At 41.5% G+C, this 27273-nt stretch overlaps 2 protein-coding genes across 4 annotated transcripts; one reads left to right on the forward strand and one right to left on the reverse strand.

The window, feature by feature from the left end:
- Positions 1 to 1182: 1182 nt before the first annotated feature.
- On the reverse strand, positions 1183 to 16880 carry SDHA (succinate dehydrogenase complex flavoprotein subunit A). The gene is made up of 15 exons (XM_065627729.1): positions 16773 to 16880; positions 13645 to 13731; positions 13173 to 13334; positions 12650 to 12793; positions 12339 to 12503; positions 10992 to 11140; positions 9571 to 9695; positions 8126 to 8294; positions 7321 to 7516; positions 6340 to 6511; positions 4848 to 4966; positions 4362 to 4473; positions 3103 to 3233; positions 2464 to 2577; positions 1183 to 1536 (listed from the first exon to the last, which is right to left on the reverse strand). Exons 1-15 carry the CDS (start codon positions 16836 to 16838, stop codon positions 1450 to 1452), a joined length of 1998 nt encoding a protein of 665 aa, XP_065483801.1. The 5' UTR covers positions 16839 to 16880; the 3' UTR covers positions 1183 to 1449.
- On the forward strand, positions 16746 to 22416 carry CCDC127 (coiled-coil domain containing 127). 3 transcript variants are annotated; one of them, XM_065627731.1, is made up of 3 exons: positions 16746 to 16934; positions 18108 to 18236; positions 18869 to 22416. In XM_065627731.1, exons 2-3 carry the CDS (start codon positions 18116 to 18118, stop codon positions 19540 to 19542), a joined length of 795 nt encoding a protein of 264 aa, XP_065483803.1. In that variant the 5' UTR covers positions 16746 to 16934; positions 18108 to 18115; the 3' UTR covers positions 19543 to 22416. The 3 variants fall into 3 exon arrangements, with proteins under 3 accessions (XP_065483803.1, XP_065483802.1, XP_065483804.1); XM_065627730.1 differs by lacking the exon at positions 16746 to 16934 and adding an exon at positions 16943 to 17156; XM_065627732.1 differs by lacking the exon at positions 16746 to 16934 and adding an exon at positions 17182 to 17204.
- The last annotated feature ends 4857 nt before the right edge of the window (positions 22417 to 27273 follow it).

Raw genomic sequence — 27273 nt, forward strand, 5'->3', positions numbered from 1 at the left:
CGCAGAGGCTCCAGCGCGCCAATCGGCTGCCGCGGGCGGGAGCCGCGCTCAGGAGAAGGGCAGCCGGCCCCGGGAGAACCGCCTCAGCGGTGGGCGGGGCCGAGGGGCCGGCGCCTGCGCAGCAGCGGGTTGAGCGCGGCCCCTTCCCGGGCGCGCAGGGCAGGTTCCGCCCGGCCTCCCCGCCCGGCACGGCTGCGGCCGCCGCTTCAGCAGCCTCGAAGCCGCGGCGGAGCTCCCGCCCTCTGCCGTGGGAACAGCGATCTGCAGGCGACGAAAAGAAGGTAGTCGCTTATCCTTCTTTATTGTAATCTTTTTAAACATCCTTTCCCCATGGCAACAGTCGGGGAACCTTCTATAGAGAAAGCCAAGTCAAGATATTTTTTTTCCTTTTCCCTTCCTGCCTCTGCAACATTTCTCCAGGTCCAGTGTCAAGTCCCTTGTACAAGGTATAGAAACACTACAGGAGTGAAATATGGTGTATTCAATTTTTCCAGGCACCACTAGCACCATTCCAACATTTCGGTTTTTCCAACATTCATTTCTTCCGACAGCAAATATTTGGCAGTTGAAAAAAAGTTTCAAAAACTAAGAAAGGCTCCATTTACTTGTGATCTGTGCAGCTACACTTTAGTCCTCTAAGGACTGGGAGTTATTCACAGAAATGCTGCTAAAAACCGTGCAAATGCTGCCTTACAAGTTACGTCTTGGCACGACAGTCTGGTAAGCTTTAACATTTAGGTAAGTCAGCTACAAAACTGCCCTTTGGCTACTCTGAGAGAAAAGACAGTCTGGGAAATATGCAAACAGAAAACACCACAAAAACGTCTTCACAAGTTTCAGATACAGTAGAGATTAGCTATGAAGATTATATTCTGTTCATGGCATATTCTGGATAAAGTAACTGGGGTAGACGTATCTTGTTTCCTTCAGTAAAACGACAGTCTGACAATTTTTACAATTTTAGATTTAGAAAAAAACAAAATTGAGATCACTAGTGCATAATTTTCTTTTCTTTCATGTTGCTTACAATCAGCAATTATGATGCTTACATTTTAGGCTCACACCATAAAATTCAGCATCTCAATCTTGTCTAGAACCATTGCAATGCATTTCTTATCTTAAAATATGAAAATAGCTATACATTCAAAATAAAAGCATTGTAATTATGTACATAACAGTATATTCAAACAAATACAAGACTCCTAATCACTTTATTTAGACACATGTTGTGTTTTCCCTATCAGTTTTAACAGATGGGTGAAAGAACATAAGCTCTCCTGCATTCCATTTTCATAACTGTACAGTAAGCCACAGCAGAATACAAGCTGGAGAAGAGCTTAGTCAGCATTCTTCATTAATTGATAGTGACAATACTGTTTTGATTTGCATGCACTATGCTTATGTACACTAATCCCCTTTGGGAGAGGACTGCAAGTTGAAGGTAAGTTACTAGTATGAGCGAATAGCAGGTGGGACGGTGGAGCAGTCTTCTTCATTCAAAGTTCTGTCAATCACAGGTCTGTATTTCAAAGTAACCTAAAGTAAAAGAGTGCAAAGAGCTTTAAGACAAATAAACCTCTTGTATCTAAACAAGATAGCCTAGCTAACAGGAATGCCTGAATAACATGGATAACTGAATTACTTCACTGATGTTAAGCTAATTTCTCCATTATTCCTTTCCTTCCATAGGAAAAAAAAAAAACACAAACCCACAAACCAAACAACAACAACAAACTCCACATTTAGTAACCTACAAGGAACATTTAAGTTCCACCAAGTTACCACTGTAAAATTCCTTAACAGTAAAGCCTGACCAGAAATTATACCGGAAGATTACTACTTTAAAAAGGCCATTTGAACAAAAGCAAAATTTTGGCTAAGACTGCTAGTTACTAGTTCTTTAAGCTAGGAAAGTCTTGGAGAATGCAGTGGATCAGTTAGGAGACAGAACTGTGTCACTCAATCTTTCCATCCTCAGCAGCTATTCAGGAAAGTGAAGTGTTCTCACTTGTCCTCAAACTAGATTCAATGAAGCTGGAATTGGGGGAGAGGAAACGAAGAGGGTTCAGAGAATAGGATACAAAAAACAACACTCAAGACTACTGTAGTGTCATATTTCTGTCTTCAAAATACCATAAAAACTTTATGATAAACACACCAATAACAGGTTTTGCCAAAGAAAAAAAGCTTTAGAACTGGCCTGATACAAAGGGAAAAACAATGCCAGCTCAAATCGCAAAGTCACTTCCCGAAGATCAACAGTAACTTCTCCCAGTGATGCCTACTGTTCAACAACTGAATAGATGTTGAATTTTTTTTCGTTTTGCTCAAAGTACACTAAACTGTAACAGGTACCTCAGACAGTGACAATCAACTGCATATTATCAAGATAGCAGCAGCTGCCTGTGAGAGCAGCTGTCTGTTGATAGCGAGAAAGACCCTCAAACGTCAGGCTTAATGTACCTTCCCAGATGGGACATCCACATATGAAAGAGTGTGCTTTCTCCAGTGCTCTTCAAACGGTTTCCGTTGTTGGCCTTGGAGTGGCTTAGAATAGTCAAACTCATCTACCCGTACCTAAGGATAAAATTAGGTTAGTATAGACCAGAAATTGTATCTGCAAATTACTTTATGACCACATGATTAGTTCCATTCCAGTTACAACTGTAATACAGTGTGTCTCCTAATAGCCAGCAAGCTCTATCTTAACACCGCCCCATCGAATTTTAAAGCCCGTGTTAAGCCTCAGTATTTAAGGTAATGTTCCTTGCACAGAACAATTATTCTGCTTGAAGTCCTGCTTATGCATTCATGACTTTATTATTATTAGAGTCCTCCTTTAGACCTCTCCAATCATTCAGATGCATACATGGAACTACTCTTCTCTCAAGATCATTACCCAGGGTTGCACCTACTGGTCATTTTATACATAACAAATAATAACAGATCAAACAGAGCAGATGGGACCCCAAACAAATACTTCCCTAATCTTAACTCAAGACTCTGAAGGCTGTAAAGAAATTACAATTTTTAAATAATCCACACAAGGATACAAAACAAGGAAATTCAATCCTACATCCAGGTCACATAAAATATTTATACCTTATAGTCCTCTCTTGCATGAGCACCTCGGGACTCTTTGCGAGCCTCAGCACCATAAATGGTTTGTAGAGCACAAAGCATCAGGTTTTGCAGTTCAAGAGTCTCCACCAAGTCAGTGTTCCACACAATACCTAGTAAAATATTAAAATACTGTGGAAGGTGTTCTACAAACAAGTTATTCCTCAGTTTACTTCTGTCCTATTGCTGATACTTAGAATCAAACTAGCTAATGCTCTACCTACTACAGTCACAGTACTCTGCAATACTGAATTATTATTGCCTGTGAAGCTCAGCAGAAATTCCTACACCCTAACAATCGTAATGAATTTTCGAAAAAAAACAGTAATTCTACCAGATGTCACTGTTGCGTGTGTACTGCTGAGACAAAATTATACCATAGATTCTTGCCTGCTTTATATCATACCTACAACTCAGTCCTCACACCTCATTTCAGATGACAAGATCTGGCTAGAGGGTAGCTCTTTAAGTAGATCCCTAGCAGATCCAGCAAGCGGGCTTTCCCTTCCTTCCCGCCCTTGGAGAGAAGAAACAAAAGCTGCTAGATATCCAATACTCCTCTTCATTTAAGTTATCTCCAAGGCGGATCCACGTTCACTTATGTGAATGCATCTTCATTTTTATCCCTATAGTCTAAGCTATTGTAACACTTTTCTTGATTCTTGGTGAGAGCTGTCCAAGAAAGCCAGTTCTACTTTCAGTGTTAGGATACGTGTCCAATAGCAGTAGTTAGAGAGAAATACGTAATGTGAGTGGACAAAAGGTACCTCAGCAATTGTACTTAATTGACCAAGTTCTCCTAAGATACATTGCAAGACACGAAAGTCTCTGTATGCAGAGCTATCTGCTCAGCTCAAGAACAAAAACTGAGCATTCAGCCTATGAACAGTCTTGCACCCTTTTTGCAACTCCCTGGCCTTTTCAGAAGATGTTTTAAAAGTTGACCTTAGTATCTGAACAACTTCACATCACGTTCTGAGAGAACAGAAGCTAGTACCTTATACACTTAAATGTGATTTCAGTCTCTGCATCTTCGAAAGAGTATGCAACCAGAAAATGACCAGTAAGATCATAATTACCATGTTTAGCATGTAGGGCTCTATAAAATATTTTGAAAGATTCAAAATAATCAGAATCTTTAGCCAAAGTTTTGAGAAACACAAAAGAAGGTTTACAGAAGAAAAGAACTACTTCTCCCAGAGAGTACTCTGACAAAGGTGTATCCTTAGCTATCAAATTACCTCTGTCAAATGTCTTTAGATGAGCCAGATCACCATAAATTTGGCTAAGTTTCTCACAGCCTTCTTGGAGTACAGAACCAGTACGAAATACAGCAGCATGGTTTTGCATTGTCTGCAACACAGTAAAACAAAATCAGTTTCATATACTGCATATGCACAATATCCCACATAACTTCATTAGTTCCCACAGAGCTTGACATAGAGCTGTTTCAACTTCAGATGTCTGCAGCCTGAAGAAAAATCATTCTCCTGTTCACCACAAACAGAGGAAACCCTACTCTATTATACATTAGGTTAACTACCCAAGAGGAATAACCACGAAGAAACTAACAAAACTGATACAGCCTTTACTGTGCAGAGACATACCTTCTCACACTGCTTTTTACTTCTGCAAAACAACTCCTGAAGTATATCGTAAAGTGACCAAACCACCTCTTTCACTTGCAACTTCTCCCACCGTATACTCAAGAGCACCACCAGGCTTACCTTCTGCATGTTAAGTCGCACTTCTGAAGTTCTTATGGTTCCATTAGCAAATCTTAATTTGTCAAGATTAGCAACTGATTCCTCACCAGCATTCGGTTTAATGGAGGGAACTGGCTCTCCTAATAAGAAAGTTTCAATTAAGTTTAGTAGGTCAGGTTTGGTTTTGGTTTCTGGCAGTTTCATAGACTAGCAACTACTAAAAGTCAGATTTGACTAAAATACAATCTCTTTTCTTCCTCAGAAGCACAGGTGAACTGTAACTTTCCTGAACTCGCAACCAATAGTATACATACACTTAAAAATAAAGTTCTTGGTGCAATATATGAATCATGTTCTTTCCTGTGATAGTTAGTAGGGAATTTATAGGTTTTGCTAAATCTGCTGTTAATTCCCTAAAAATAGCACTTGACACAAATTCTCCTAGACTATGGAATAAGCTTGTGGCTCCTTACCACCTTCTCCCATACCTTCCTTGTCTCCTCACCTCCAAACCTCTCACCTTCTCTCAGACCTATTAAGGGACCAGTCACTAAGCCTGGCAGTTACACATGAGTTCTGCATCTTACCTCTAATACTGGAACCCATCTGTTACAAGCACACTTCATTTCTCATGGAGCTTTGCACTCAGACTAACAAAAACCTTCCTGCAAATTCAAACTCAAAGGAGCCCCAGAAAGACTGATTCATGTAAAGTTTTGCATAAAGCCAGAGCCAATAGGCATTGCTAGATCCAAGCTGATTCCGTCAGGAACTATTACTCTGTGCACTTTGTGCAAAGTCAGACTGAAAAAAACAAATAGTCTTATTAATTTGGACATTAAGCAATAATAAAACAAATGACTACTTCTGGACTTGAGCTGCTCTGGCAATCTAACTGCCTCTTACAGTATTTTGTTGATTGGTTGGGGCTTTTTGTTCGTCTGGGTTGTTGGTTTTTTTGGTCAGTGGGGGCTTGGTTTGTTTGTTTTCAGCTCAGTAACTGTTGCTGAACCACATTATTTAAAAATAATATTCAGCAGTGATCATCCACCTACAGGAGATGAGATGTTATAATTTTTAGTATCCATCTCTTGCCATTTGCTTATGCAGTCCAACTTACAAATCAACAAGGTGGCAGCAAATTCCACTACAATAAAGTGCCAAGTGTAAGACAGTACATCTTGATATAGAAGACGCACTGCAGGATGTAGAGAACTCAGTCTTCAATATTCTGTTTTGCTAGCTTGTGAAAAATATCTGCTGTTTTTGCCAATAGCATCGACCCAATTCTAGATTGAAGATCAACTCACAAAGCAAATGTTAATGACAAGCATTGCATTGCAAAGAATGTGCCTATAAAAAGCATAAACACTGATTTCTGCCTTTTCTAGCAAATAAGAGTCTATGTCTAGCAGTCTGAATTTGAATTAGGTAGCAACAACTCTTTCTAGAGCAGAAATGTAATCATAAAGGCAAATGTCTCTAAAAAAGTGAGATAAACCATGACACTTACCAGGCTTGCATGTCTCTGCAATAGTAAGGGCACAAGCACGACCGAAGACCACCAGATCCAGAAGTGAGTTTGCTCCAAGTCGATTTGCGCCATGGACAGATGCAGAGGCTGCTTCCCCACAAGCATACAAACCAGGTACCACTTTATCCTGACCATTCACATGTGTAATCACCTATCATATCAGACAGTCAATTAATACTCATTTCTTAAATAGTTTATAATGGTGCAAACCTCCTTATTTGCAAAGGTCATGCGCATGTAGGGATGAAACACAGCAATGTGAGGTTTTCTCCAATTCTAAACCACCATAAATACCTTAGTTCTAAAGGGTAAATAGTAATACTGGATAAATACAGATGGCGCTAAAACCTACGACTTCTTTAGTTATGCCTATGAAACAGAACCATGTACTCTTCAGCACAATTCTGCAGCGAGTCAGAAAAGCACAGGAAGAAAATCTGATCTGCACACATTTCTAAGGCAAAATTTTACATTGAAAAATTAACAAGTATGATACACTGAAACAGAAAAATGGAGCTGACATCATCACATTGACTTCTAACTAGTATGAGTTGAAGAAATATGCTTTAGTGTAGACATTACAGGAGGTACAGAGAATTAATATACATCAACTTGAGTTACAGATTGTACGAGAGTCCTAGTTAGATCATTGTTCAACTATATACCATCATCAACTTAATAAACACAAAATTGTCAGACATGACAGCAACTTCATTTTAGATGTTTCTTCCAACTCCCATCTCCAGATGGGCCAGAACATGGCTTTCAGGTTATTTACAAAAACAAAAGAGATGGTGTGTTTTAAGTATTCTGATATCATTCTTATAATATTATTATTATAATGTTATTCAGTATCCTTACATTTATGAAAAACATTGTTAATGCTTTTATATTTGGAAAATAGTTTCCATTTATCACACTGGGGGAAAAAAAAAATCCTAAAAGTGATCTATTACTTACCTGCCCTTTGTAGTTAGTAGGAATACCTCCCATATTATAATGCACAGTTGGCAGAACAGGAATAGGCTCTTTAGTGACATCAACTCCAGCAAATATCATCGCTGTTTCTGAAATTCCTGGGAGACGGGTTGCTAGCTGCTGTGGTGGTAAGTGGTGCAACTGCAAGTACACGTGGTCTTTTTCAGGACCACAACCCCTACCAAAAAAAGAAAAAAACCCCACACACAAAATCACCAAACAAGTCAACATTGGAACCCATAATAGGAACTCTGCAAACACTAGTTATACTTCTAATCCCATTAGTGAAAGATTGTAACTTTTAATTTTTTTCAAAGATTATCTCACAAAAATGAATATCTAGCATATTTGAAAAGACTGTTGAAACCGGCAGAATTTACACGTAGTTTTCACCTCCCAGCTTTCTTTTCACAATAATTCATAGTATTTAATAATTTAAACCACTATATCACTGCAGAAATATATAAGAATTTAAGATCTTTAGTCAAGAGAACAGAGCACCGCATTATTTCCATTGTTTGTAGCAAGAGCAGATACATTAAACTTGTTCGAGCAACTGTCTCTAGATGCACTGAATTCAAAGAGGATACTCCTAACATCTTGTTTTCCCTTTAAATATCATTAGGAATTAACAAGCAAAGTTTCTCCCCTACCTGCAGTGTTCAGCTAACAGTTCTTAAAGCTCACTCCCATGAATTATCATGTGTTTATCAAATTAATTATGGTACCACATAGAGTCTAGTATGATTAAGTATTCACTGCAGTTTTGTTAGAGTATTTAACTAACCTTCCTTCACGGATTTCTATGGTCATAGAACGAGATACTACATCCCTGGAAGCCAGATCCTTAGCAACAGGAGCATATCTCTCCATAAATCTTTCACCTTGACTGTTAATTAGAATACCTCCCTCTCCACGACATCCTTCCGTTATAAGGCAGCCAGCCCCATAGATGCCTGTCAAGAAAAAAAATAATCATCAAATGAGATATTCTCTTGACAGCTTCACAACTAGGACAACCAGGATTGAATAAACAAGGTTTTCTTAAAATAATGTGAAAAAAATCACAGGGGTAGATTTTTTTCCACTCTAATCCCTTATCGTACCACTAGTAACTGTCCCCCAAGACTGCTCAGAAATGAGTACTGTTATTCCTTTCAAACACTCTTCCTGGAAGGTAAGCAAGTTCATTTGGAACACCCATGGTATCCAAAATATTAGAACTACAAGAGATCTGCACCCAGCAATATGTAAAGACTTTTACGAAGATTTTGTAGACCTTCAGCATTTACTTTGTTCAAGATTTTTAAGTAAACCAGAAGATTATTATCTCAAGGACAGTTTGCTCATCTTTGTTCCCTCTTCTCCTGTGCTGAGGCAGTACAGCATGGATTCAAATTGTGTGGAATATGAAAACTTACTCAGTTTGCTTTTCCTTTAGAGAAGGAAGCCTACCTGTCAGCCTTCAGCACTGGTCATCATAGAAAATAAAAATGCTAACCAACTCATGCACTTGATAATTATGTTAAAAGCTACAGGATTATCAGACAAGCAATGAAGCTTCTTTGACTAGAAAAACTTTAGCTAAGTCAAATGCACATTGGATCTCTACAATATAACATGGATAACACCATAAAACTAAGCAAACAATTTTTAAAAAAATCACTTATCACAAGTTAAAAGTGAGCATTTATTTAGCTACCACCAAAAAACCCAGATGTTCACTTTTTAGTCTGTGACCATTGCTGTCCACAGTTTAGATACTGATCCTGTGCTATAAAACTACAGTCCTCAATATATACTTTTACTTCAACTACCTCACCTCCACAAAAGATTCTAGTATATAACTCCCCAACATTTGCATCTATCCCATTGCTCCTGTATCTAATATCAAATCCTTTAATATTTTAAAGACAAGAGGAAATGAAAGCTTAAGAGGTGAAGTGGTTTCAACTTGTAATTCATAAAACCCAGTGGTATGATAAAGACGGCACCTTGAAATATTTAACACTGGCCCTTAAATTAGAACAGCTGAGACCTCTGTCTCATATTTTAAGTCTGACTCTCAGATTTATATTCCACAGCAGATGCAGAAAAGTCTGAATACCTGTCACAAGCAACGAATGCAGTGCTGCAGAAAAGCACAAACTGACTTGAGCACATTTTAAAAGAACAAAAAATCTGTCCAAATTATTAAAAATAATGTTATAAGTATTGTTCCATATTCTGTACCTGTAGGGTGAAACTGTACAAATTCTAAGTCCTGGCAAGGAAGACCAGCTCGCGTGACCATAGCAGTGCCATCACCCGTACTAGTATGAGCAGATGTACAACTGAAGTAAGTGCGGCCGTATCCACTACAGGACACAAAAGTTAACAGAATTAGTAGTCCAAAAAAAAAAAAAACCCCACCCCAAAAAAACAACACACAACAACAACCACCCCATCAGAACATTCAACTACACTTTTTGCACAACAGTGGAAACAGAGCAAAGGTTAATAAGCAAGATGCATTAGTTTTGCCATCTCCTACACTAAGTTCAACCAAAACAACAGAAAATTGGTACTCCTCTGTTATGCTGAACCATATTTGAAAAACAGCTGGTGACAGAAGGTCCAAGAAAAAGAATAACAACTCCAAAGCAGGATAGTTAGGTTAGTACTAGAGCCTTCTGGCCAGAAAAGAGTTACTTTCGAAAGTTCTCTCAATTCAATGCCATTAGACTTTATTTGAACTCTTACTAGCAGTTATATCAAACACAGCATGTAACAATCATTTATATCCTCAATATCATCCCGATTTTATATTCTTAGATTTCAAAATTTAGTTGTCTAAATTTAGGTATTAAACATGAATTCTTATGCCTAAAGCAAATAGATTAGCTTTCAGTGTTACTGAGAACTGCCAATACTCTCAATTCCAGGACAAACTCTCAGAAGAAATAGCAATCTACATACTGTATGTACCTCAAAGCATGCAAGTATGAAAACAGCCTCGGCTTTAATAAAGCTAAATTATGTAGGCAACAGAACTAAATATTTTTCTTTGACAGAATATGTTTATATAGATTTTGCATACTGAGACAGATAGGAGACAGCCATAAGCACCAAAAGACTAACGCATATAGTATTCTAATAAACACAAACTTTTGCAACCAAGTAATGTTACATTACACTCATCTGATAATTTCATCCTACAGACTTACGTTAGTATCTTATTGTAACAGATTCTCCAGAATTTTGAAAAAAGCCATTTCTCACAGGAAACTCAGAACCCTAGATATATACATGCATGCTGGTAGCACTGCAACAATGTCAGCTTTAATCAGCTTATTTCAAAAAATCTAAGGCCACTTGGACCATACATACAGGTCTTACACATTCCAACTTTATGTAATTTTTCTAGAATACAAAGTTAGATCTCGTATTAAATTTATACTTGATCACAAAATTAGTTTGTGGCTTCTTTGAGAGGCAACAACTGAATTCAATTATATTGCTTTTAACGAAAGGAGGAGGGAAGATCAACACAGGAATTATGTTCAAGCCAACGTCATCTCCACACTATGGATTCAAAAACATGTACAAACACATAAGACTTTCAACTAGTAGCACTCTCAAGTTTCTGTCCTTCCTCATAAAAAGTACATTACCCAGTGGCAATGACAGTGTTCTTTGCTTTAAAGCGATGTATAGTGCCATCTTCAATGCAAAGGGCAATAACACCACGACATTCTCCATTTTCCATTAGTAGGTCCAAGGCAAAATACTCAACAAAGTAGCTTGTATCGTATCTTAGAGACTGGAAGAAAATTTTTTTAAAAAGAGGGAACTTTTAGAAAAATCCAAAAACCGAAGTAATCTTTCTTCCAAACTGTTCATGCACATGGGCCGTCTGAGGATAAAAACCAACCCCATCAACTCTCAGGGAAGCCAGTTTCCTCACAATTCTTTATTAAAACTTGCTAATAGATCTATTCTACCTTAAAGAGACACAAGTGGTTACCAAACTACTTAATTCTGAGAAGTCCTAACTAGTCAGCATGGCTTGTTATTTCCTGCTGCATTTGGCAACACGTTAAGTCAGCTGTGGTGCTTGATCCATGTACAAGCATGTTTTACTGCACCTCTCACAGAGAAGTGGAATACATCTCCTGGAGTCCTGCATTCCAGCAGAAGCAGTGGGCATCAAGTCAAACATTCCTTCATGCCCTCAAGGATCAGGCCGGTGTTTGGCAGCACTGAGCATTTGTATTGCAGTAGCATGTATAGTGTGAACCTGAACGAGAGCAATTAGCTACCTACTAAGTAAATAAAAAAACATTAGCTACTAGGTATTTAATTTCAGTTTTCAAGTAGTTTACTACCATTTTAAAACAACCAAATGTTTCTTCAGTTATGGTTTGCAGAATTGATAGGAACAGATGCTTGCACACAAGTCACTTTCCACAGAGCAAGCTCAGAAATGCACATTAGGCCTCCATGCATTTATACCATTTCCCCCTGCTTCCTATTCGAACACGAGTGAAAGAAAACCCTGCTTTGTACCTCTTTTTAGAGCTCCCCAATGCTGCTGTGTCAGATTTTTTGAAAAGTTTTTTTGGAGAAGGTTTACATTAATTCTCTTTGGGTCTACTTAACAGACACAAAAGTTTTAACAGTGAAGAACTATTCCAGCCCACAAAGCTAACAGGGTACACTAATTAACATGTTGTCTTCATGAGAGCCATTATAATTACCATATTTCAATTTATTCTATTTCTGCATACTCCTGACAAAAGAAAAGTATCGCCTAGGCTACATCTTTCCATTTTGCCTCAGGAAGAAAGAAAATTCAGAATTCTTCTCAGTCATTCCCCTGAGTTCCTCATCGATATATGAACAGTCACGTTTTGTTTGGTTTTAGTTCAAACTCTGGCAGAGGTGGTAGGGGGGAAGGGGAAATAAATAATTCATTGCAAACACAAAAGCTAAGCCAAGTTTACTTCACAGCTGCTTACCCTGCCATACAGAGTATGTAACAGCGAATGTCCTGTCCTGTCTGCAACACAACAGCATCTGTGAGCCTGTCCTCCTTTTCCAAACTGAAGACTCTGGCCACCAAATGCACGCTGATAGATTTTTCCTTCTTCAGTTCTGCTGAACGGCATCCCATAATTTTCCAGCTGTTGAACCCAAATACAAGCATCAGAACCTCTTGTGCATAACGATGCAACAAGTTATTTTACCATGTTCCTAGTAAAAAGTTCTCTTCAGAAGCTAGGATGTGTTATAAATACTTATAGGTGACATCAATTCCAGTGAGTCTCACCTCTATGACCGCAGCAGGGGCTTGCTCGGTCATGTAGTGTATGGCATCCTGGTCACCCAGCCAGTCAGACCCCTTCACTGTATCATAGAAATGCCACCTCCAGTTATCGTCCTCCATGTTTCCCAGAGCAGCATTGATTCCTCCCTAAAAATGAAAACGCATTTTCCTGGAATGATATTACTGAAGTACAGTTCTAGTAGGTTTTCCTCACTTCTGTTAAAAATGACATGCCATTTATGCCTCTATGTACAAGAAATACAGTGAAGTCAGATTTAACGGCGCTGTGAAAAACGTGTGCAATTTATCAGTTTCACAATGGCTCTTATTTTGCTCTGTTTTGCATAACACAATGAATTGCAAAGTTATATTGAATGCAGTGAAAAAGCATTAAATAGAATCTAAACATATATTGCCCTCCAAATTATGCAATATTTTTAAAAGGAAGCGTGGCCTTGAAATATGATGTTCATGTGCGTAACCAAATCTGCTTTTTTTTAAACATTTGTTCTACCTCATTTCTCACCTGTGCAGCAACAGTATGAGATCTGGTGGGGAACAGCTTTGTAACACATGCTGTATTAAATCCAGCCTCTGACAAACCAAACGCAGCCCGCAGACCTGCTCCTCCTGCACCCACAACAACTGCATCGAATTCATGGTCCACTACTGGATATTGTGTGGAAATCTAGCAAAATAAATCAGTTTGTTATGATCACAAATATTTCAAGCCAGGTCAAACTTAAGTTTCATGCAGACACAAGTAGTATAGGTTTAAAGTTCTTAATAGAGTCTTGCAGCCAATGCTACAATCTGTTATATACTCTCCTGGCTGAAAACTATCATTAAAAACAGCCATACAGTTCAGCAACTCAGACTCACTACATACTTAAACACAATATTCCACTAAAAGCCAAGTACTTGGTTGTTTCATGCCCCTCAAGCAAGAAGTTTATTATCTAATCTGTTACTTGAGATATAAAGAAGTACAAACATACCGAATCAGAAACCTTTGTAGAAGCATTTTTCTTTCCATAGACTGTGAAGTGCAAGTTGCGTGTGAGAGTCTGGCATGCTGCTGGCCACTACGGAAAAAAGTCAAGACAACTATAATAGAATAAATGTTTCCACAAGGAAGACTTCCGCATTCTCAGCTACCCTACATTTATAGCAAACCTTTACTTACCACGGATACCCCATATACAAGAATATTGCACCACAATATTTTAAAGCTGCATGCAATGAAATTTTGGCTTTCCTATATTCACACCCAGAATAAAAAACCAAAAGTTCTGACTGGATGAGAGAATGGCTTGCAAGTAACAGGGTGTCACAGACTGTTATTCACTTCCCTAACACTGCCCAGTCTCTCAGACCTATCTGAGGCTGCACTGACAGAAGAATATGTTTGCAATTAATGCTGTAGTATTATTGCCTTAATGCTGTAGTATTATGCCTTTTTTCACAAGTAAACAAAGATGAAGGCAGCTTTAAAGGAACCACAGGAATTAATGGAAAATACCTCTCATGTCAGGCAATCCTCAGAATTTGAATTATTTTCGGTGGTCAAGAGTAACAAAGATAAAAAAAAAATCAGGTAGTAGGGAAAGCTGTTCCAGTTCATCATTGCTTCAAAAGCCAGAGATATTTTTCTTGTTCTCATTCTCTATAAATTACTGGCCAATTTAGGACCATTTATTAATGTCTAAATGAAGCACAAGGGCAGAGTTTTCCCCTTCAGTAAGGTCACTCCCTTTCCCCTGGCATATTCAAAAACAAAACAAAAAACCCCACCACCCAAACATGCCCTGTATCCAGTCTTTGCTTTGATAGGTTACAATAATCAAAATTTTAATCTCCACAGTACAAATCTCCCATTTCTTGTAACCTGGTATTCCTTCTGTACACCAGTCAGAGAAAACACACCTAACTGTGCACGTGTGATTGACTCAAATAGCAACACAAAGCCATACGAATGCCCTGTGCAGTGACATTAGCACTGCTCTATTTGAAATACATTCTAAAATGCACCGGAGTGATATTTGCCTTTTCCAGTAACTGTTACAGTCATAGTTCAATTGCCCTAAAATATGCTAACAAGCAGGTCTTCCCTCCCTATCACTTCCAAATGTCCATCTCTTCCCCCATTCCTGAAGCAAACTACAGTACACTTAGCCCGACCTAGTTTTATCATCTCATACTAGTTTCTTCAAATTATCTTCTTGCATAACAGTGAATGTGATGTGTCATCATATTTGCTAACACACTTTTGGTATTACAGCCATCTTTAAATAAGATCAGTTTTAACACCTATTCATAAGGAGTTCTGCTAGTACCCTCCTCCAGGCAGTTACTCTCCCCCTTATCACGCTTTGGGGCAATTCCATGCCCATCTTAACTCCTGTATTAATCATATTCAGCAATACTTCACATACAGAATCAGATCAACTAGTTCACTGACAGTCAGATGAAACATAAGTATTAGACATAACTTATCTGCAAAACAGCTTTCCCAGCAATCGCAGATGAAGCTAAAATGGGGTGTCCCCTCTGTAGCAAACGTGCTTTCACAGGCCTGAGTGCGACTGAAGTTAAACCAGCAGAACTTCAAGTGACGTAGCAGACTATACTGCCCACTTTAAATGTAGCAAGCACACATTCTCTAGCATATACTACTACTGCTTGTTTCCAAAATGTTGTTCTGGGAACAGCACAAGTCTTTTTATAGCAATAAAGTATTTCTCATAGGTGAATAATATACTTGGTTATTGTGTAAAGCAACTCAAAGAAAATCTTTACTGTGTGTAAAGACAGTACAGAACAAACAGGCTTGTGCACACACAGTATTGCTTAAATAAAGCGCTAATGACTGAGGGAAAAAAACCCACGAATTTCCTTTTAAAATACTTTGTTATTTTCTGAAGTCGCTATAAACAGTTATGAAATAAGCCACACAGCTGTTTAGCAGATTGCTTTGCACACCTAAGCTTCTGCAAAACAGTTTTCAGAACTGCTACTTCCATCTGCATACACTTTTTTGTTAAAGCTATACATAAGAATTTCTGCGCCACCAAGTTTTGTTGGGAATGAATCTGAACAGAAGTCCACAAAGCACAAAAAGGTGTTACACTAAATTTGAAGAAAACACAGATCTCACAAAGCCTGAATTGTTATGCCACCAGGAATATCATGGCCCTTATGAAGTGAAAGGTCCAACCAGGGCCAGTTCACTGCCACCTCACAGTAGGTTGTCTTTTCTGTGCTTGCTTTGTAAGACAGTAACAATTACAGCTACATTTAAGGACTCTTTTTCCTGTACATTTGTCTTTGTACTTCCAAACTCATTCTGGACACACAGGGAGAAACGTGGAAAGAAACTGAAAACTCCCGCTTCGCCACAGAGAGAAACAAGCTTTCAGTACAGAGCGCTTCCAGATCAGCTAAAACACAACTGTCAAACCTTTAAGCAGCACATCCCAGAAACAACTGCTAGGCAGCGTATTGCAACGCGCAGATATACACAGGCTTCCCACGCAGGTCCAGGGCCGGCAGTGAGCTTTGTACCCAGGTGCGGGGCCGGGAAGGCGCCCCAGAGCCCAGCACACCCCGCACCCGCTGCCTTCCCCTGTCCCTCGGGGAGCCCGCCCGCAGCCCAAGGCTTCCTAGGCCAGGAGAAGCGGCACGGCCACGCCCATGGCCAGCTCCCTGCCCCAGGAGCTGAGTAACAAGGACAGTCCCGCTCCGCAAAAAGAACCGGGAAGGGCCGAGCCTGGTGAGGCGGCACTGGGCCCCGCACGGCCCTTGGCTGCCCCGCTCCCGCAGCCCCGGGGCGGGTGCTCGCCGCCAAGGTCATGGGGGAGACAGCGGGTACGGGCCGCCGCCCGCCGCGCAGCACTCCGCGGGGGAGGGCAGGGCGGGCAGGGCCGGGCCGGCGCCAGTCGCGCTCCCCCGCCGCGGCTGAGGGGAAGGGCAGGAGACGCGCGGGGTCACCCCTCCCGAAGGGGCTCTCCACGCCAGCCCCGCGGTCTGGCCCCTTCCCCTGCGCCGAGACACCGGCTGGAGAGCAGGGCAGAGCGGGCCGGGGCCGGGGCCGGGGCCGGGGCCGGGGCCGAGGACAGGCACTCACCGCCCGCGCCGCCGGGCGCAGCCAGCGCTTCGCCAAGCTCCGCGAAGCCGCTACTGTCGCCGCCATTTCGCACGGACCCGGAGGAGCCAGCAAGGGCGCATGCGCGAGACAGCCGCTAACGGCGCCGCTACCCGCGGGGCTCGGCGGGAAAGACCAATTGTGGTGGGAGAGGGGGGGAGGAGGAGTCATGGCCTGAGTGCGTACGTGCTTGCATGCGGGGTCTCCCCGCAAACCTCCCCTGGTGCCGCCATCTGAGCGGGCTGGGTCTGGACCAGACCCCCGGAAGCCCTTAGAACTCGGGAGAGTCCGCTTGTTTTCCTCCTGGGCTTTCCCCCCTCTTTCTCTAGACTAATGTGCTAGCCCGGGAGGGGGCGGGGCCGGCAGGTAAGTGACAGCGGTAACACTGCGCTGCGGCTCCGCGCGCCCGCGCTGGTAGGTCGCGCTCGCGCTGCGAGGCCCGATCGCCCCGACACGGCGGGCCCGGGCCGGCGCTGGGCTGGCGGTGGGGCGGGGGCTGCAGCGCAGAGTGACCTGGAGAGCTTGGGGCGGTGGCAGCAGGTGACATGCCGCCGCCTGGGGGAGGGGGTGGGCGGTAACAGCGGCAGCGCCGGCAGCTGGGGAGCAGGCCGGGGGGGCTGTCGCTGGCTGAAAGCGCGTCCGTGCAAAGTTCCCAAGTAACGGGGCCGCCGTGTGAGGGTCTCGGGCAGAACAGGCCCGGTGCTGAGACCGTATCTGGAATATTGTGTCCAGTTCTGGGCCCCTCAGTTCAAGAAGGACAGGGAACTGCTGGAGAGAGTCCAGCGCAGGGCCACGAAGATGATTAAGGGAGAGGAGCATCTCCCTTATGAGGAAAGGCTGAGGGAGCTGGGTCTCTTTAGCTTGGAGAAGAGGAGACTGAGGGGTGACCTCATCAATGTTTGTAAATATATAAGGGGTGAGTGTCAGGAGGATGGAGCCAGGCTCTTCTCGGTGACAACCAATGGTAGGACAAGGGGCAATGGGTACAAACTGGAACACAAGAGGTTCCACTTAAATATGAGAAGAAACTTCTTCTCAGTGAGGGTGCCAGAGCACTGGAACAGGTTGCCCAGGGAGGTTGTGGAGTCTCCTTCTCTGGAGACATTCAAAACCTGCCTGGACACCTTCCTGTGTAACCTCATCTGGGTGTTCCCGCTTCGGCGGGGGGGTTGGACTAGATGATCTTTCGAGGTTCCTTCCAACCTCCAACAACCTGTGATTCTGTGTTAGATGTGGTGCGGGCGAGAGGGCGGCGGTGGGAGCAGCCCTGCCCCTCTGCGCGCTGCTGAGTCCTGGCTTCTCTCCTATAACTCAAAGGTGCTTTCATGAATAATTTAAACGACCCTCCCAACTGGAACATCCTGCCAAATCAACGAGAGCCGGGGGATGAAGGCAGCAGATGGAACTATGCCTTGCTGGTCCCCATGCTGGGCTTGGCCGCCTTCCGTAAGTAGCGCCCAGGCCTGTCTGCTGGAGCTGGAGTGCGTGGCAGTACAGTGACACCCCATCTAGGAATTTCCCCTGGTCTGCTCATTTATAATGTTAAAAACAGAAAGCACAGTTTATAGCATTAAGGCAATGGCCATTTTTTACATGTGGAATTGAATCTGTATTTACTAATGTCTAATATACAAAGCTCGCTCAGAAAAGTGGACATATGAGAGACATATGAGTGCTAGAGAGCCCAAAGGTAACAACCCGGGGAGTTGCTGATGCATGTTTATTTACTGGATCTGAAAAGTTCTCAGTGCAGTTCCTGCATTGGAAACTTGCAGTTTGTTTTTCCGTAACTTTTTTTTTTTTTTTCCTTCTTTAGTCCAAGAAGTGTATGTATTAGCAATAAAAGACTAGGGGAGATTTTACTTCAAAGGAAACATGATAATTTCATATGACTTACTGTGAAACATGGACCCACAGAAATACATTTTGTGGGGCTTGTGAACAGAAGTTAATATCACTGGGGAGGGCAGGAAAAAAGTTTTTTATCACTTAATAGCTTCTTTAGAGGCATAGTTAATTATAACCATCAATGTTATATGTGTTATACTCATGTCTGAAGTCTTATTTATATGTAATAGGTTGGATCTGGACCAGAGAATGTCAAAAAGAAATAGAAAGAGAAAAAAAAGAATATTATAAAAGACATTCATCTTTACAAAAAGACCTGGAAGCCAAATACCGGGATATAATCACAGAAAATCGTCGCACGGTTGCTCATTTGGAGTTGGAGCTTGAAAAGGAACGCAACAGAACCCTGAGTTACCGTGAAGCCCTCGTGTCACAGAGTCGCAAACTAGTAGAAGAAAGAAGAATCCTAGAACAGGAGCAGGAGAAGTTAGAGCGAGAAAAACAAGTCCTTTTGCACTCAGGAGCAGCAGGTAACTTGTACCAAAGTTGCCTGGCAAAAGAAGAAGAATGGCAAAAGAGAGCCAATATTTTACTAAAAGAATTTGAAGAGGGGCTTAAAGAAAGACAGGACATCTACTGCAGTCTTGTTGTACCCAGAAGCCAGAGACTAGAACTAGAGAAAAATCTGCTAGTTAAAGCAGTGACAGATCCTGTTGCTATGGCTCTACAAATGGAAAGTGGCTTAAAAGATATTTTCAAACATGATAACTACTGTGGCAATCTGCTGAACAGAAACAAAAGTCAAAATGGAAGACTTATGTGGCTGTATCTGAGATATTGGGAACTAGCTATTGAACTACAGAAGTTCAAGAGGGCAGAAAAGGCCATGTTAGGAAAACGATAAGTAGGGGAAGTAATGGGATTTCATGTGTTCCACCATGCATAGTAGGAACAATCACAGTTGTAGTCTGAAGCTGTTACATGCTCCTACTGTGTTTCCATTTGTACTCCTCATTGCACTTATATTTGCATGGGACGCATGCAGTGTTGGTGCCTTTCCTTTCACTAACAATGGATGCTCCAGTGAGCTATGCATGCTCTTAAACTCTGTGAGTGTGTGTGTATTGCAGACTGCAGCTTAGCCAGCTTCCGTAGGTATCAGAAGCAGCAAAACGGAACTCGGTTTAGAGTGATGTACCTAGTTGATGGTCGTACTCCATCAACAGAGAAGTGTGGTTTGTCGCCCCTGAGTGGGGTAGCACATTGTGCTCCTTTCCCCTGATGTTTTACCTTGTGTCTCAATGCTGTCCTTTTTCTTTTTTTTTTCTTTTTATTTTTTGTTTGTTTAAGCGAGACTGATTTTGAGGCAGATGTTTGGAAGAGACCATGTTTGAGCAAGCTGCTTGTCATATAAATCCTGCGTCTATATACGTACATTTATATAAATATAAAAATGTGTGAATATGTGTGTGTATAAATGTACGTATTAGTATTCTGAGGGAGGGAATAGTATGATCATGTTTCAAATTAATCAGTCTTACGTTGTCTTCGTGCTTAATGTACAAATAGTACTTCATGAAAGAAACATCCAAAATACGCTAATTAAAATAACACATAAAGAAACAGATTGCTGAAAGTCTCATTGGAGCTAGAGATCCACAGTCGAATACTAGAGAGTGTATAAACTCAAAGTTGTAGTCTCATCATAATGGGGATATGTTAAGAAAACTTACGTTTTTTACACGCTCAAGGTTTTAGTTGTAACCCAACGGTGTGCTTCCATTATGGACATCACCGTGCTGCTGCCTCTGCATCCCAGCGCAATGGCTGGTGCCTGGTCAGCTTGCAGGAGCCTCCGTGGGTTACAGCCATTGCACCTGGCTCTGTTCCTTGAAGCAGTCTTGTTTGTTATTTGCAGATAGGAACCTAAATGTAGCCTGTGCCGGCAGCCACTACCTCCCTCCTGGACTGTCTCAGTTCTCACAGAACTGAAGTGTGCTTTTCCATGAGCTTGTGGTTCACCAGTTCACATACATATGATCATGAAAGCCTACAAATTTACAAGCTTTGCCAAGATTTAAGAAACGGGGCTTTTTACTTTAGTTAGCACAGTAAAAGAAACAGATCTAGATTAAAAAAAAACCAAAACAGTGCGTTTCCATGCTTGAAATATCTTAAAAAACTTAAAATATTCTTTGCGTCCTTGTAGTAGTAGGAACTACCTTATTTTTTCAAATGTGCCATGTGTTTTGGAGAATAACTATTTTTTTCTTCCTCCTTTCTAATCTAGCCTTAGGCCCCAAAGGCTCAGTGTTTACCCTTTTGTTTATAACATTTGGTCTTCTCTGTTACTTGACTTTGATTAGTATTGGTAGGTTGTCAGTTCTTTAATTAGCAGTTCTTTCTTTACTGAGGGCTAGACTTGACAATTGCTCTAGGCAATCAGCTACTGCATGACCCAGAAGCAATCCAGCTAAGTGAACGCCCATCCACGTTTAACAGAAAACTCCAGCAGATGTGGGGTTTTTCTCTTGTTATTTCCTTCTGGCTTCATTTCGGTCTGGGCACAGCAGACAGCAGATAAATCTTTTGAAGTAGCATGTGCAACCTAATCCAGTTACTGACCAAAAATATCTAACATAAAACAAAATCCATAAACAGAATATATGTTTCCCAACTACTTAGTTTTCCAGTTGTGATTTTGCTCACCTTGATGGTACTAATTATACTGTCGTATTGATTTGTCTCTTATGTATTGATATTTTTTATTTTTGCAAAGAAAGTTGTAGTAGACAGACAGACCTGCAAAAAAAAAAAAAGATACTACCACAAACACCAGAAAGGACAAAATTTGTCTGGCTGCCAAGCATTTGCAGGTTGGAAGATGAGAACGCAATTGATTTACAACTCCTGTGTGACAGCCCAAGCCAGGCTGCTGTAGCTGGCCATATGCACATGCCCTAATTGCCCAGTAGAACAAATGAGTCTGAGCAACTAATTACCCTGTGTGTAATTCCTCCAGGATGTGGAAGTTGTCTGAGCACACAGCTGTGGCACGTTTCATATGTACATACAATCAGTTAAGCAACTCAGCTGACAAACAGCAGGCAGTGAATCAATGCCAATGTATTTAGGAATCATGCCTTGACTTTGTACATGTTCATGAGTTCTTAGTATTAAAAGATCAAGCATTTCATGCTTTTTCAGTTTTTTCACGGTATGTCACTGATATCACTCCAAATGTTTAAAGGAAATGTAATCAAGAAGGTAAAATACCTTTTTCAGTATAAATATGTAAGTTGAAGCATCATATGCTCAATTATACAGGGCTGGATGCAATGTAATAAATGTTTGATACTTGCTTTCACTTCTTTAGAAGTGACAATTATTTGCACAACTAATTTTTAACTATTTTTCATGAACACTTTGCAGATAGTCTATTGAAGAGTTATTTGAGGCGGATTTTTAACCGTTTGTAACTGGTTTAGAAGCACCGGGCCTGTTAGTTTCTACCAAAACTCATGTTTGTTGGTGTGTTATGTATTTTTGAAACATTCCCCCTTTTCAGGTTATTAATGTTGGAAGTTCTGTTGTGAGCTTTATCTTGCCCAAGAGCTATTGTTCTAGATTGGTTATTTGTTCAGAAATGCCCATATATATGTTGAATGCAAGAATAATTTGTTTTCAAAATATTTAATGAACTTTTTTTTTCATTATGGAAATGGTCACTCACCTGTTAAACAAACAATAACAATTAATAAAAACCCTTACATATTTCTGCACTGTTTTGTAACTTGAGCAAGGTGGGTGGGAAGGGTGGAATTTGCTGGTTTATTCTGGCTTTCCAAGCAAATTTCACGATTTTAAGATTTTACAATTTGGACAATTGAATTGGCGTGTAAAAAGTTTTGGTGTTTGTGCTGAGAAGAGAATAAGTTGGAAGGTTTTTCTTTCTTAGGAAAGAACAGCATAGTTAGACAGATTAAGTGCTCCAGCTTTAACCAATGGTGAGTGGTTAGAGATGACCATCCCACTGAAAGACTGTAGTAATTCCTTCTGTCTGTCTGTCAGGTAGGGTATTCTGCCTTCCTCCAGAATCCCTCACAGTTCTCATGTTTCACGTCAGCTCCTTTTCCTTTCCCTGTGTGGATTTTCTTCTTTTCCTGTTGTCTGTGAAGAGCTATGACCCAGCTGCTCTAGGACAGTGTTCAGACACTTGGGGATCCTTCTTCCATTCGTAAAACATCCTTCATCTCTTTGTACCTGACGCAATCCTTTGCATTTACCCGTCTCTCATCTTCACATGGAGAATGCCATCCTTGTGAAACATTAGAAATGAGTAAAAGAGGACAACTTGCTATCAAACTAAGAGCTGGTATTATAGTTGTTATTATAACTTCAGTTTAAAATTGTCACACTGTTCAAGTCTTGGAGTTTTGGGGTATCTTTTTAATGCATATATCATTCAGGTGTGTCACAGCCTTTCCTGAAAGTTAGAGAGATGCAGTTTGGAAGTGGTGTCCTAGGGCTGCTGTGGAACAGAGGGCTGCGGGTTCCTTTCCAGATGAAAGCACAATGTTTGGAGGTCCTGACAGTGGTGCTGGGTTTGGTGGATGAGGTTCCATGTGTCTGTCTCGCAGGCATTCAAGAAAGAAAACATCCCTCAGGGAAGTCTTCAGCCTCATCTGAGCCCTAGTGGGGTGTACGCTGGGAGTAGCTACACACATGGGTTTCATGACTTTGCAGCTAACTTGTCCCCAGTCCATACCCTGCAGGGCAGTAGCTGCGTTAATGTGGCTTTCCACATTTAGACACAGGCAAGGAAATGCTTTCAATAAAAGCAAAAAATATATTCTGTTTGGTGTGTCTGTTGTGTGATACAGCTGCTGTCGTATGTGCATGCAACACAAAGAGGAACACAAAACACGCTCTGGACATCATGGAACTTGAACTAGAAAAGGGCAATCTTCCTTAGAAGATGCTCCTGAACTGAGGTGGGTAAAGAGGAGCAGCCCAGAGGGCCTGGCCTTCTCTTGCTCATTTTGTTTAAACAGGAACTGCCCAAAGACCACTGACATGACAACGTATCTTGCTCAAAGTGATGCTGTGCTCTGGAAGTGACAGCTCTGTTCAAGCCCACCTTTAGCTGTTACTCATGCTTTTGAGTGCTCTTGCGTGAGGATGAGAAAACAGTGAGAGTTCCTCAGTGGAGGATACAAGGCAGAAACAGTGGTCGACAGTTCGGGTATTGTGGCAAAAGAAAAGGAATTTAAGTTACAGCTGTGCTAAAAGGATGAAATTCAAGTTTATAGTGCATCTGCATATGAAGGCTTTGCCTGTGTGCATGCCAAGGACGCATAGTCATTAATCGACTGCCCAGTCCAGGAGCTCTCCAGCTGATCACTGCATAGCTGCAAAAGCAGATGGATCGGCAAAGAAGTAACTCACTGAAATTTATGGCAGCTTTGCAATGAAGAGATCAACTGATGTGCCAGCCACTTCACAACCAAACAACAGTCTGATAGCTGCAGCTCTCCCAGCAGCTGGGGCCACGCCAGAGGCTTCCCCAGGGAGCTCCTGCTGATATGCAGGAGTTCTGCTCCATAAGCTGATAGACATTATCTGTATCTTTAGATATGCAGGGTGTTTCAAAAAGTTGGACCCGATTTTGAAATGTACTGCTTTGAAATTGGGTCCATCTTTTTTAAACACCCCGTGTTGTTTAACCACTTGGGGTGAAGGATGCAATGCATGGCCACAGATTTCCCCAGGCATTTCCTTTTGTCCAAGGAATTGACCAAATCACACATAATTTTATAAAGGCAGTGGAAATTGTTCCTGCCTATGCAAGGATGGGCACATAGGGCTGTCTTTCTCATAGTTAAGATGTGTTTCTTACATAGTTTAAGATAATCAACAAAAACTAGTCATGCATACAGTGTAGTGGTCACATAGGTCCACAGGCTGGCTTGATTATAAGAACTCACCAGAACAACAGTTTGGGGAGTCTCAATGCTGAAGACACCATTGAGGGATGTTTGCACCACCAGCATCCAGGCAGCAACCAACCATCTTGGTCAAGAGATCCAATTTCCCCTGCGAGCATTACCCTATGCAAAATATCCCAACAAAAATAATAAATGTTCTGTATGTGAATGTGTGCAGCATCATGTTCAGTCAATAAAGTCCAAGTGGGAGAATGAGAAACCATTTCTCAGCACAGAGAAGTTTCAAAGTCTTGGAAAAGTGAGCAAATTAGCCTTTTAAACTGGTAACAACTAAATATGTTTTGAAGGAGGTAAAAGAAAAAACACATAAAACCTCAGCACCTGACCTGGACCAAATTAGTTTAAAAGACCTTGTAGACAGATCCTCAAAGCGCTGGTGTTAGCAGAACTCTGACTTATGGCTGGCAGCATGTCTACCAGGTAGTCTCAAGGGAACACAGAACTATTTTGATACTGAAATTAACTTACCTGGTGAAACTGAGTGGCCTATCACAATCTGATCAATCATCTTGATACTCTTTTAATGGATTCTGACAAGCGGAGTAAAAAAAGCTTGGCCTATTGATGGACAATAGGTGACAAAGAGGCCTCATAGCTGAACCTCGGTGCTCTGAGAGTGTACAATCACTCCAAGTCATCATTCGATATGCTATGAAAAACCACAGCCTTTCTGAGAAGTATTCACAGAACCGGCTGAGACCTCCTGCTCAGTGACACATGAACATATCTTATGGTTCTGAAGTAAAAAGAGCTATCTGAGCATGTGATCAGATGAAACTTCATCTAGAAGTGCCAGCACTCACCTGGAATTGTAAAAGGATCATGCTGAGCCAATTACCATCAGGGTCAGTATCAAGCAAGGGTGTCCAGTGTCACCAAATCAATCCATTCTGTAACCTAGAAAAAGATGACTATGGATTCCACCAGAGCAAATGCCACAATGTGGCAAAACCAGGTTTCCACGTTGTCCTTTGCTGATGACGTGGTCCTGCCAATTAACACATGGGAGGCGATGCAAAACACTGTTTCTCTGTAGAAACCTTTGTCTGAGTACACTAATCTGAAAACTCAGTAAGGAGAAATGTCATGGCTTTTTCATCAAACTCACCCAGGAGTCTTGCAAAATCAGTGACTGCAACCACTGGAAGGTGTTCAATGTAGCCCAAATACAATTGCTCCAGGAGACTCTGAGAAATACCCCAGATTGAAAACTGACTTCTGGATAGGGGCATCCAAATTTGAATATTGAAAACTGATTCTTGGTTTTCTAACATAGGAAAAGCTCTGTCAAAACCTTTACAGAAAGCTCATAACTTTGAAGACCTACACTATACCAAAACTCACATACTTGGTCAACCATGCAGACATGAAGGGTACATCCTGGACTTTAACATCAGAAGGGCTGTTAAAAAATGGTCACACCTCCCAGTTTGTACACATGAAATCCTACTGTACAACGGCACTAAGGGTGGTGATCGACAATTCTTGTGCATGACAAACTTTATTACAAATGGACAAGCAAAGTTGTAGCATATAATCCTACTCACAAGGTACCACTGTTTGAGAAATTACTGTGGAAGAAGTTGTGCAAACAGGCTAATTACAGACAGATTATGGATAGCCAATGGAAAAAGTGAAAAGATGAAACTTTACTGGTAAAATAGCCCTGAAATTGCTAGCTACTGTTTATAAAACTAATGGCAACACCCAAACAACTGAAACTAAATGGTGCTTCTGGAAGCAAAGTGTCTGTGGAAGAGTTTGAAGAGTGCAGAAGGATTGTGAGACCTGCTGTGATGGCCATTCACTGTCGTGCACCCCAACAACGCTGTGGTGCAAGCTGACCCCAGCCTGAGCCATCCAGCTGCTGGAAAAATGCCTCTTCACCTTTCTCTCGATAACTGCTCCCATGAGTTGTGTTTCTACAACACCTCTCTTCTGAAGTCGATTTACACAATCGGAACAAAATCCTCAGCTAAATTGGTTGGTGCTTCGTATTATTAGATACGGTCTCCCCCTTGTGGCTAATGGCTCTTCTAGCCAGCAGCCTCAGCAGCACCATCCGTTCCCATGAGCTCCTCTGGAGCACGTCTCTGATGCTACATGGTCAGAGCTCGCTGGTCCAAACATGACTGGAGTGTACTAACAAGAAAAATGAGGGGAAAAAAAGGTAGTGTTTGGTGACCAAGACAGCATGAACTTGTCTCTGCCAAAGTGAGTGTTGCAGTAGACCTCTATGCAAAGGTGGCATGCAGGAGTTGGATATAGTTCAGCAACCTATTAGCATCTCACTGTATACTAGGGCACTGGATAAGGCAACAGGAACAACCTTGATTAAAGAACACTGTTCATTGCTTAATGAATATGGCAAGCAACAACCTACAGTTGCCAACATGTTCTGCCGCCTGCTAGAGAGACATGTGGTGAGAAAGATCCAAGGAATAGCACTTTACTGGCTAAGAAATTAAGGATGACGCTGGCCGTGGTGAGAACAGATCTTCAGAGAAGCATTTCAACACCTGTGCATTTTGCTTGTAGTTCCCTCGAAAGAGATTCCAAAGATGAAATGTATTCTTCAAAGATGAAAGCAATATTTTGGGAATCTTCTGAATGTATGCAGTGCAACA

This window comes from Caloenas nicobarica, chromosome 2, assembly GCF_036013445.1.
Source record: "Caloenas nicobarica isolate bCalNic1 chromosome 2, bCalNic1.hap1, whole genome shotgun sequence".
In the NCBI taxonomy this organism is placed as follows: Eukaryota; Metazoa; Chordata; class Aves; order Columbiformes; family Columbidae; genus Caloenas; species Caloenas nicobarica.